Source organism: Lathyrus oleraceus, chromosome 6 (genome assembly GCF_024323335.1).
Source record: "Lathyrus oleraceus cultivar Zhongwan6 chromosome 6, CAAS_Psat_ZW6_1.0, whole genome shotgun sequence".
Lineage (NCBI taxonomy): Eukaryota > Viridiplantae > Streptophyta > Magnoliopsida > Fabales > Fabaceae > Lathyrus > Lathyrus oleraceus.
Genome location: NC_066584.1, coordinates 8,565,897 through 8,578,641, shown reverse-complemented (window position 1 = coordinate 8,578,641; position 12,745 = coordinate 8,565,897). Strand labels below are relative to the sequence as shown.

The 12,745-nt window shown below is 34.2% G+C and overlaps 1 protein-coding gene across 1 annotated transcript; it reads left to right on the top strand.

The window, feature by feature from the left end:
* The first annotated feature begins 742 nt into the window (after positions 1 to 742).
* Positions 743 to 4,510, top strand: LOC127093531 (B3 domain-containing protein Os03g0619800). Its single transcript, XM_051032477.1, has 6 exons — positions 743 to 967; positions 1,561 to 1,974; positions 2,191 to 2,815; positions 2,956 to 3,348; positions 3,621 to 3,790; positions 3,872 to 4,510. The coding sequence occupies exons 1-6, from the start codon at positions 845 to 847 to the stop codon at positions 4,175 to 4,177; spliced, it is 2,031 nt and encodes a 676-aa protein (XP_050888434.1). The 5' UTR covers positions 743 to 844; the 3' UTR covers positions 4,178 to 4,510.
* The last annotated feature ends 8,235 nt before the right edge of the window (positions 4,511 to 12,745 follow it).

Here is a 12,745-nt window from a genome sequence, read left to right as displayed (position 1 = left end):
GACCTTGAACTGCATTATTTGAAACTTAAAGTTGTTAAATTTTGCGGTTACGGAATCAGAAAATCAAACAATTCTATTAACATGGACTTCATAAATGTCACCTACCACCTGTTTGTTGAAATGCATGCATTTGTTTTGCAAAGTCATGAGCGCCAAATAGCAGAGTCCATCAAGTAGTAAGTGTTAAGTTAACAAATTACTATTGGTTATGTATTGGTGGATTACTATTGGTGGATTATTAAGCAGGTTATGTATATTGATGTTACTAATGGAAGAGGCTTGTATAAGAATACCATCCAATTGTTCGTTTATAAGAATACTATTGCAGCGGTTGAAGAGTGCATGCACTAGGATTTTCTTATTTTCTGAACTATATTGTTGGTGTAGCTAATACCATCCAATTTCAATTACCAACTATACAACAAGTTCCTACATTATTGCATATTTTATGTGTGCTACAATTTTTTTTACACAAATGAGAGGTTCATAGGATCATTACTTGATCTACCACAAATTATCTATATGACATTGAAAACAACAACAATTATCATTGGACTATTATTGATTATTACTCCAAATTAAAAATAATTTTGATTTTTCAAAACTCAAAATTAAAAATAGTTTTGCTTTTAGAGCATTTTAAAACACAAAAAACATGACCAATGGAGTTTTTCATTGTAAAAATTGTGTACCGTTGTGAAATGTGTTTTTTTTTTTTTTTACAAATATCACCAAAATATAATAGAGTCATTTAAACATTACCTCACCATTCATCTTTCTGGTGCACTGTTGAGGTTTAAAGCTTGCACCTTTTGATCCATTTCATTCTCTCACTGTGTTTCAAATGGAAGGAGGAGGAGGACAAAGCGGCAACCACTTCAAATCATGGCAGGAAGAGATTTACTGGACCCATTTCCAGTTCATCCATTTCACTCAATTTCTTCACAACGATTTTCAGCAACAACTTGTAAGTAACCCCTTTTCGTCTTTTCTTTATTTCCATGCTCTTAATCAAATAAAAATCAAACCTTTTTTTGAGTTCTCATATTTGGGTGTTGCAGAACATGCACTTCATATTCATACTATTTTCACCTTTTTTTTCTCTTTCTCTTACATTATTTGAACTTGCCCACCTTTTAAATTGTGTATATTTTTACAATTCCTTTACTGCAGTTAGTTCATTTGAAGAAAGTTTTGAGCTTTTCATTATTGGATACATGTTAAAGTTTTCCTTTTTTTGCCATTACAATGATGATGTTATACAGAAATAAATTTGCTTGTTTTTGAATAATGGATTAGGAACTGTGGCATTAGCTCTAGATCTGTTGTGCTTTTGACCTTTCATTGCAATGAAATCATGCTTTTGTGTCTCCAAAGGAAATTAAATAACTCATTAGATCCTAAGGTTTTAGGTGGAGATACAACATATCTGATTATAGAGCATCGGCCTGTTGTTATTCTCGCGCTCCCCCGATCTCCCTAACCATTTTCATTGGTTTATTATTCTTTTCAGCTAAATGTGCCTCAATCTCAAATGGAAATTTTATATTTTGATTGCAGGCACTTCCCAAAACATTTTCAAAGAATGTAAAGAAGAAGTTGCCTGAAAATGTGACCCTTAAAAGTCACAGTGGAGTTGTGTGGAATATAGGGCTGACAACTAGAGATGATTTTGTTTACTTCACGAACGGTTGGCAACGGTTTGTGAAAGATCACTCTTTGAAGGAGAATGACTTCCTTGTCTTTAAGTACAATGGTAAATCACACTTTGAGGTTTTAATCTTTGATGGAGAATGCTTTTGCGAGAAAGCAGCTTCTTACTTTGTCGGAAAATGTGGAGATGCTCAAACTGCAACAGGAGGAGAAGAACAGAAATGCAGCGGCTTCAAATCATGGGAGGAAGACATTTACTGGACTCATTTTCAGTTCATCCGTTTCACACAATTTCTGAGCACCCATTTTGAACAACAACTTGTAAGAAACCCCTTTTCCTCTTTTTCTTTCCTTCCATGTTCGAAATTAAAGAAAAATGAAACCGTTCTAACAAGTTCATATTTGGGTATTGGCTACATGCACTTCATATTCATGTTCATGTTCATGTTCATTCTATTTTTGACAGTTTTTTTCTTCATTATTTGAACATGCCCATGTGTCGTAATCTCAAATGGAATTTTTATATTTTTGTTGCAGGCACTTCCTAAAACATTTTCAAAGAATGTAAAGAAGAAGTTGTCAGAAAATGTGACCATCAAAGGTCATAGTGGAGTTGTGTATAATGTAGGGTTGACAACTAGAGACGATACTGTGTACTTCACGAATGGTTGGCAGCAATTCGTGAAAGACCACTCTTTGAAAGAGAATGATTTCCTTGTCTTTAAGTACAATGGTAAATCACACTTTGAGGTTTTAATCTTTGATGGAGAAAGCTTTTGCGAGAAAGCAGCTTCTTATTTTGTCGGAAAATACGGACATGCTCAAACAGAACAAGGGGGTGATGACAAGGCAAAGGAAACAAACAATTCTGTTGAAGAAGCCAATATGGCTTCTAATGGTGGTGTTGAATGTGGTTTGCATGAGAAATTTCGGTATCTTAACAATATAAGAACACCATTAGCCGCACCTTTTGAAACTACCAATGAAAAGTCTTCTAGTGCTGGTGTTGAATTTGCTTCACCTGAGCAGGTCACGGCTGATGCAGTCACTAAGTCCGCATCAGCAGCGTTTCCCTCCCAACCAACGGGTAAAAGAACCAAGAGGTCTGATAATGAGGCTACAGCTGTCCAGAATAACCGGCGAGGAACATCACCAATAGCAGGTAATTCTTGTGAGAAAGAACTTGATTGTGTGTATTTATCTGGACATGAATCTCATCTTGAATTCTGAATGATGCACTGTGGTATATATTATGTTTTACTCTAACGAATCACAACCTAAACTTGTTGGCATTAATGCCAGGTTGGAAAACTAACTTTTTTAGTATGCTTAGCGCAAAACACTGTGTCGCTTGCCATGAGACGTCTAAAGATATGCCAATGAATCCTATAGTCAGCTCAAAACCCAAAGACAAAGCTGATCCATCGGATAAAAAATTGTCAAAGATTAGTCAAGAAGCTGTTTTATCCACCGACTTGAAGAAATCTGGTGGAACTTCAATTACTTTGAAGAAGATTGCTCAAGAAGCTGTTTTATCCACTAACTTGAAGAAATCGGGCGGAGCTTCAAATACTTTGAAAAAGATTGGTCAAGAAGCTGTTTTATCCACCGACTTGAAGACACCTGGTGGAGCTTCAAATACTCCGAAGAAGATGGGGATTTGCTCCATGTCGAAAACTGCCCATAAAAAGTTGGGTAAGGTTTTTTTCTCTATTTGGTCACTAGATGGTAAATTATATTGCAAAGTAGATCTATTTCTTAAGTTTCTGCAACAAGTTTCTATAAGTATTTTGTTTTCACGAATTAAAAGATAAGAGTACAATTTAATTTCTTGACAATTGCAATTGTTGTTACTTTGCTAGTAAAAGAAAGAACAAAAAAGATAAATATTGAATACTTTCCTTCTAGAAAAGTTTCTACCTTCCAAATTATGATGTCAGTTTTGTTTTAACTGTAAACTAAGACAGCTACACCGAAGAGGCATCGTGTTGAAGATGAACTAAGCTCCGAGGCTAAAGCTGATTTGAAAATGTTGGCTTCACTCGAAAAACAAAAAGCAGCTGAAGCTCTTAAATCCCCATTTCCTAATTTTGTGACAATCATGAAGAAGTTAAATGTCAGTGGATCACGGACTTTGGTGAGTAATACACATTTCACAACTCACGCCTATTTAAAATCGATATCATTGCTAAATTATTGAATACTTGTTACACTGCAGAGAATCCCACAAGAGTTCGCTTCTGCACATCTCCCCGACTACAAAACAGAAATTACGCTTCGCAATTCAAGAGGCGAATGTTGGACAGTGAACTCCATCCCAGATAGTAAAGGGGGAAAAGCTCACACCTTGTGTGGGGGATGGATGTATTTTGTTCGTGCTAATGGCATAAATGTTGGCGACACGTGCATTTTTGAGCTTGTTTCTCATCTTGTCATACAGGTTCATATATTTGGAGTTGGAAAGGAAGGTCTTGACCATCAAAATGGGAATGTGAAACCTAATGATGCTCCATCTACCTGCTAACTTTTCTTGTTGGTTAGACAGATACATCAGTCTCCAATGAAGGTTTTTGTGTGGCAAGAGTATCAAAAGATTTGTTTGTTTCATGCTGTCTCTTCCCATTCAAATTCCAATTAGCTGTATCATTGCTAATCTAGATCATAGACTGCATGCAGTAATTATCTCTGCTGCTTTTTAGTTCATATCATTGTTAATTTGTGATTGTCTTCTACTGTAACATTCAGTAAGCTCGTTAAATGTTGGTCTTGAACATATTTTAAGAAAATTATATAGTGTACTAAAATTTATGATAGAGTAAGTTTAATTTACTAAACTACTCATTACTCATTAGTAGTTTCTTTTAAGGAAACAAAATTTATGTCATATACACTAAAACTTAATTACTTTTACTTTTAGAAAATTATACCAACGAGTTTGGACAAAATAGTGACTTAATACGAATACAATCCTGTAAAATAAAGCCAATATTTAAGATATTACAATAATCCACCACCACCTTGGAGTCTAATTCAAATAATTCAAACATGACACTTCAAGATGCAATTCTCAAACCTAAAGCAAAGTGTGCTATGACCATTTGTCTTTTCTTTTTTTTTAAATATGTAATATTTTGTCTTAAGTATGTTTGTAATATGCAGAATTTGACAGAGTCGAATCTACATGTATTTGATAGAAAGTCGAACATAATATTTAGTAGTTCTTTCTACACGTATTTGACAGGGAGTCGAATATAGTTAGTCGTATTCGAAACAACAAGTATTTGACAGAGTTAAATAACAACTTGTTGAAGTTAGTTAGTCAGTTAGTGATTGTGAGATGTGCATGCAATACTTTTATCTTTTCTTCTATAAAACTATAATTTTCTCTCTTTCTCTTTTCTCTCTAAAATCACCTCCTTTCTACAAATCTTTGCGTGAGAGAAACGTCTTGCACCTAAGGTGTGGTTGAATCACTCGAGTAAAGAGTGAAAGAATTAGAATCTTAATCAATCAAGAAAGTGATTCAATATTATTCTTTCAAGATTAATTCTAACATCTGGTATCTAGAGCACTAACTGCGATTCTTGGGAAGCATAGAGCAATGACTTCTCATCCAAACGCACATTTTTCAACAAATCTTCTCATCTTTAATGACAAGAATTATGATAACTGGTGTAAATAGATGAAGGTTGTATGTTGGTATCAAGATGCTTGAGATCTTGTGAAAAATGGAGTAATACCAATTGGCGACAATGCCACAGATGAACAAAAAGTTGCCCATAAATATTTGAAGAAGAAAGATTATAAATCTCTCTTTATAATCAATCAATGCGTTGATTCAAACAACTTTGAGAAATTTGGTGATGTAGACTCATCGAAGGAAGTATGAGGCATTCTGGAGAAACCTTTTGGAGGTGATGAGAAGGTGAAAGAGGTGAGGTTACAAACTCACAAAAGAACGTATGAGTTGCTTCGGATGGAAGAAAGTGAAAGTGTGATTGATTTCTTCACTAGGGTAATAAGGCTGGTGAATCAAAACATGATGTGTGGACAAGTGTTGACATCAAGATTGATAGTTGCAAATATCTTGAGGTTATTACTTTCAAAATTCGATCATGTGGTTGTAGTAATAGAAGAATCGAAAGACCTGTCAAGCATGACAAGAGAATAGCTTCAAGGGACACTTGAATCTCATGAATAAAAAATTGCTTAAAGGTCTGCAAGCAAAACAAAAGGTGATGTAGCTCTGCAGGCACAATCATCAAAAGAAAAGTAAGACAACGGAATATGGAACGACAAAAAAAATAGAGAAGGTTACGATAATTCAAATGGTAGGAGTCACCAACAAGAATAAAATTCGTCGAATCAGAGACAGTCCACAAACAAAAAGAATTACAAAGGTGGTGTTGCTGGTAGAGAAAGAGTTGGTGGAAGGAAACCTGATAAGATTCATATTCAGTTCTTCAATTGTCAGTAACATGGTCAATATGCTAGTGATTATCCTGAAAACAAAAGAAATGATCGAGAAAGTGATGCAAGACTTGCAAAACACGAAGAAAAAGAAGAAGTGTTGTTGATGGTCACAACCAAAGATGAAGAAAGATTCAAGGAACAACGATACTTAGACTCTGGCTGCTCATCACATATGACTGTAATGAGAGATTGGTTTGGCAACATCAGTCCCTCTATAAAGAATAAGGTGAAATTTGCAAATGATAATACCATAGTTGCTAAAGGTATTGGTGATGTTCTGAGTATGAGGACAGATGGCAAACGATCAGTAACTTTCAATGTATTATACATACTAGGTATGAAAAGCAATATGCTCAACATAGGACAAATGATCGAGAAGAATTACAAAGTATTGATCAAAGATAAGATAATGATAGTAATCAACTCAGGTGACAAGTTAATTTTGAAGGGTACCAATGTCTCAGAATATAACCTTCAAATTTGAACTCGATGTGATGGAGTACAAATTTCTGACAGGAGCAACTAGTAGGGATGAATGAGGAAGATCAAACAATTTAAATAAAGCTAAACGGTTGTGTAGTCATATATTTTGCCCAAGTGTCCACACCTCTATTGTAGATTTCAGTTTAACTCAAACACTGATGCTGAATTCTTTGTGTAATGGTAGGCTTTTAGATCAATCACTATATCTCACTACATGGGCATTTCTAGTTTATGACATTACAAGGTGGGTGGTGCTATTATCTCTTAGACAAAATCATGATATGTATGTTGAGTATGAAAGACATTTTGTTTGATAAATGCATATATTGAACAATTATTACATTATATGCTGATATAGCATGTTATTGACTTATACATTTTTTTTATATTTCCACAAGATTGCATTTACTTTCTCAACATCTTTCTCCCTGAGTATCTAAACTTATACTGAATTGAGCAGATGCTAACTATCCTTGAATGGAGAGTTGAAACCACATGTGTCATGTTAATTATAGTGGGTGTAATGTTGGTGTAACATGCTAATATATGGGAACTTTCATTCATGGTGTCATAGTGTGATTTATCAATTGTACTGTGTTACTGGTAGCTGTCATTTGTGTAGTTGAAATCATGATGTGATGTGAAAGAAAGTTAATTTATGGAAATTAAAAATCTATTTTTTATTTATTTAGGTTGATTTAGATATGCTAATTTCTTATGAAAAAAAATATGTTTGGATTTAATTTGGTCAAATGAACAATTGTGCTTAATTAAGGAAATATAGAAAGTATGCGGCTATTTTTTTGTTTTGTAAGAGTCTAGTGTTCTGTTATTGCATTGGTAAACTTATTTTTCTTTTTAAATTGTAGAGAACCAATAGAGAATTGAGCCTCAGTACTTCAAGAGTAGTGGCAAGGCATTTTGGAGATTTAGTAGCTTTGTTGAATATGCTTTTCTTGTTACAAGTTAATTTTCAAAACAAATTACCTTAATATTAATGGTGATTTCTTTGTATTTTAATGATGAATATATTTTATTACTATAAAGTCAATTCAAAAAAATATTTCATATTAAATGTTTTATAAATATAAATTGTAAATATAGTTTTATTTTATTTTGTTTAATATAATATGATTGTATTAAGAGGGAATATAAAATAAGTCACTAGTTAGTGAAGGATTTGAAATACTAGTACATCACTAATTAGTGAGGGAATTCAAATATGTCACTAATTAGTGACGGAATTTTGAAAATGACATAGTAGTTTATGTCACTTATTAGTGACGGATGTATATATTTTGTGACGGTTTACATATGTGGCAACTTGTGACGGATCTCAAATTCCCTCACAAAATTTTGCAACATTGAAATTCGCTATGATTTTTATACCGTTGTAAAATCCGTCACAAAAATAATTTGTGAGGAAATACTAATACTTTTGTGACAAATTTTCAACCTCTTTAAATTTTTTTTTTAATAGTGTGACTTAAAAGATCTTTTTTTTTTCACCTTTTATTTGGAGTTAGGTAGAAGTATAGTTCCTAAAAGTGTATGAAAAAAATTATGTTTGGAGTTGTTCTCGAAAGTGAGCAAAGTTTTAAGTTTGGGGTTGGGGTACTAGAGAAAATTGACCAAAATCTCAAAAATTATGAGGAAATAAAAAGTGGAAAAAGACACTTAAAAAAAAAAGAGAAAAGAAAAAGAATGTAAGTATGAGAAGAACCAAAAATCTCTAGTATCGTCAAAAAGGAACAAATATGTATGATGATAGAAGAAGAGCTAGTCATCTAATTCTAAAGGTTTAAACCTATTTTCCTAAAAATATCCTATCATATACAGTCTAAAAAGACCTTTAATGTGTGTGTTGTGATTTCTGTGATGAACTATATTAGAACATGATTAAGCTAAGTATAATTGATTTTCCATGTTAATTGAGAGATAACCTTATCCATTGAATGAGTCAAAGTGAGTTGAGAGACAGGTTGAGTACTCGTCACTGTTTGAGGACGTTTTCCAAATTTGTCGGATAAAAGTTAGAAGCTAGAACGATGGTCAGGTGATAGAAAAATCTAATTTGGTAATGTTCGATTGTTATTGTATGACTTGTTTTCTATTGAAATGTGCAGTTGCGGACAAGTTACTTGAGGATAATCAACGATTCAAGTTTGGGGTTGTGATGATAGTTCGTCATTGCATGAATTTAATCGAAAAATAGGATCAAAACAAGTGAAAGATGAGCTAAAATGAAGAAGAAAGACCAAAGAATGAGAAAAAATAGCTAAGTATGAAGAAATTGGACTTAGTGAAAATTTGGGTGAAAATGGGAGCAAAAGAGACAACTTTCGAGAAAAAAACATGCGCATCATTGCGTGTGTGATATGGCCATAAAAATTATATTGCACACGCGATGCAAGTCATCACGCTGCGATGGTCCATTTTTCTGGGCTTTTTCAGACGCATCTGATTCATTATGAGCTCTTTTTAAGGGGAATTTTGCACTTTGATAAGAGTTACGAATTTTGGAGAGCAAAGCACGATTTTGAGAGCATAAAAGAAGATTTTTAGGGAATTTGAGGCCATTATTTCAAGGGAATTCATATGCTATTTTCATCTATCAATTATGGTATTGTAATCTGAATTATGAATAGCTAAGTCCCTATGGATTCAATCTTTTTATTATTACGATACTATCAGTACACTTGCCTAGAAGTCATCAAGTTTTTGGCGTCGTTGTCGGGGGCTATTGATATCTCAACAAGGCAGGTTTGTGCAACATTTTATTTTTAGTGTTTTTTATTTTTATTTTATTTTCTTAATAATCATTATGCTACCGAGGTATTTCTTGTTTGTGTATGCGCAACTCAGGATTGGTGTTGACATCGTTTGATCCAAAAATTGAAAGAACCGCACGTGCTATTAGGAGAGAAACCAGGGAAGCTAAAGGGATCTTAGTTGAAGATTAACCTTGATTTCTTCTGACTCTGAAGAGGAAATCACCATGGCAGCTATACCACCCTAAACTATGGGGAATTACTATAAACGAACCAATGAAGGACAAGTTTCGAGAGGGTTTGTACCGGTAGACCCTACTAACTTTGATATTAAAAATTATGTGCTTTCAGATTTATAAGACAACCCGTTCGATGGGAATGCAATTAAAGACTAGTGGAAGCATCTTGCACGCTTCTACGAAACAACTTCAATGTACAAACCAACAAATGTCACTGAAGACCAGATTAAGTTGAAGTTGTTTGGGTTTTCATTAATTGGAAAGGTCAATGATTGGTTGATTTGCCTTCTAATGGAACAATTCAAACTTGGAAGGAATTGGAAGACAAAATCCTAGAAATATTTTTCATCACTACTCAGTTTACTGAGCGAAGAACAGAGATATAAATTTCAAGCAGTAGGAAACTAATTCGCTTTATGACTCATGGAAAGATTCAAACTTTTGTTACGTATATGCACGAATCGCGATATGATTAATATGGAGCAGAATGAGACCGAAGAATTCAAATGTGATATGAGCAATTAATTTGAAATCTCTAACTTGGGTAACATGCCATATTTCATTGGTATCAAACTCAACATGAGTAGTAGAGGCTTGATGGTGCACCAAAGAAGATATGCAAGGCAGGTTTGTGCAACAATTTATTTTTAGTGTTTTTTATTTTTATTTTACTTTCTTAATAATCATTATGCTACCAAGGTATTTCTTATTTGTGTATGCGCAACTCAGGATTGGTGTTGACATCGTTTGATCCAAAAATTGAAAGAACCGCACGTGCTATTAGGAGAGAAACCAGGGAAGCTAAAGGGATCTTAGTTGAAGATTAACCTTGATTTCTTCTGACTCTGAAGAGGAAATCACCATGGCAGCTATACCACCCTAAACTATGGGGAATTACTATAAACGAACCAATGAAGGACAAGTTTCGAGAGGGTTTGTATCGGTAGACCCTACTAACTTTGATATTAAAAATTATGTGCTTTCAGATTTATAAGACAACCCGTTCGATGGGAATGCAATTAGAGACCAATGGAAGCATCTTGCACGCTTCTACGAAACAACTTCAATGTACAAACCAAAAAATGTCACTGAGGACCAGATTAAGTTGAAGTTATTTGGATTTTCATTAATTGGAAAGGTCAATGATTGGTTGCTTTGCCTTCTAATGGAACAATTCAAACTTGGAAGGAATTGGAGGACAAAATCCTAGAAATATTTTTCATCACTACTCAGTTTACTGAGCGAAGAACAGAGATATAAATTTCAAGCAGTAGGAAACTAATTCGCTTTATGACTCATGGAAAGATTCAAACTTTTGTTACGTATATGCACGAATCGCGATATGATTAATATGGAGCAGAATGAGACCGAAGAATTCAAATGTGATATGAGCAATTAATTTGAAATCTCTAACTTGGGTAACATGCCATATTTCATTGGTATCAAACTCAACATGAGTAGTAGAGGCTTGATGGTGCACCAAAGAAGATATGCAAGGCAGGTTTGTGCAACATTTTATTTTTAGTGCTTTTTATTTTTATTTTACTTTCTTAATAATCATTATGCTACCAAGGTATTTCTTATTTAGGTATGCGCAACTCAGGATTGGTGTTGACATCGTTTGATCCAAAAATTGAAAGAACCGCACGTGCTATTAGGAGAGAAACCAGGGAAGCTAAAGGGATCTTAGTTGAAGATTAACCTTGATTTCTTCTGACTCTGAAGAGGAAATCACCATGGCAGCTATACCACCCTAAACTATGGGGAATTACTATAAACGAACCAATGAAGGACAAGTTTCGAGAGGGTTTGTATCGGTAGACCCTACTAACTTTGATATTAAAAATTATGTGCTTTCAGATTTATAAGACAACCCGTTCGATGGGAATGCAATTAGAGACCAATGGAAGCATCTTGCACGCTTCTACGAAACAACTTCAATGTACAAACCAACAAATGTCACTGAGGACCAGATTAAGTTGAAGTTATTTGGGTTTTCATTAATTGGAAAGGTCAATGATTGGTTGCTTTGCCTTCTAATGGAACAATTCAAACTTGGAAGGAATTGGAGGACAAAATCCTAGAAATATTTTTCATCACTACTCAGTTTACTGAGCGAAGAACAGAGATATAAATTTCAAGCAGTAGGAAACTAATTCGCTTTATGACTCATGGAAAGATTCAAACTTTTGTTACGTATATGCACGAATCGCGATATGATTAATATGGAGCAGAATGAGACCGAAGAATTCAAATGTGATATGAGCAATTAATTTGAAATCTCTAACTTGGGTAACATGCCATATTTCATTGGTATCAAACTCAACATGAGTAGTAGAGGCTTGATGGTGCACCAAAGAAGATATGCAAGGCAGGTTTGTGCAACATTTTATTTTTAGTGTTTTTTATTTTTATTTTACTTTCTTAATAATCATTATGCTACCAAGGTATTTCTTATTTGTGTATGCGCAACTCAGGATTGGTGTTGACATCGTTTGATCCAAAAATTGAAAGAACCGCATGTGCTATTAGGAGAGAAACCAGGGAAGCTAAAGGGATCTTAGTTGAAGATTAACCTTGATTTCTTCTGACTCTGAAGAGGAAATCACCATGGCAGCTATACCACCCTAAACTATGGGGAATTACTATAAACGAACCAATGAAGGACAAGTTTCGAGAGGGTTTGTACCGGTAGACCCTACTAACTTTGATATTAAAAATTATGTGCTTTCAAATTTATAAGACAACCCGTTCGATGGAAATGCAATTAGAGACCAATGGAAGCATCTTGCACACTTCTACGAAACAACTTCAATGTACAAACCAACAAATGTCACTGAAGACCAGATTAAGTTGAAGTTGTTTGGGTTTTCATTAATTGGAAAGGTCAATGATTGGTTGATTTGCCTTCTAATGGAACAATTCAAACTTGGAAGGAATTGGAGGACAAAATCCTAGAAATATTTTTCATCACTACTCAGTTTACTGAGCGAAGAACAGAGATATAAATTTCAAGCAGTAGGAAACTAATTCGCTTTATGACTCATGGAAAGATTCAAACTTTTGTTACGTATATGCACGAATCGCGATATGATTAATATGGAGCAGAATGAGACCGAGGAATTC

Excerpts from the sequence above, each read along its gene's own strand:
- LOC127093531 (XM_051032477.1), top strand. The coding sequence starts at position 845 with ATGGAAGGAGGAGGAGGACAAAGCGGCAACCACTTCAAATCATGGCAG. Across the intron at positions 2,816-2,955 it reads AGGAACATCACCAATAGCAG|GTTGGAAAACTAACTTTTTT; the intron begins GTAATTCTTGTG and ends CATTAATGCCAG. Across the intron at positions 3,791-3,871 it reads TCAGTGGATCACGGACTTTG|AGAATCCCACAAGAGTTCGC; the intron begins GTGAGTAATACA and ends GTTACACTGCAG.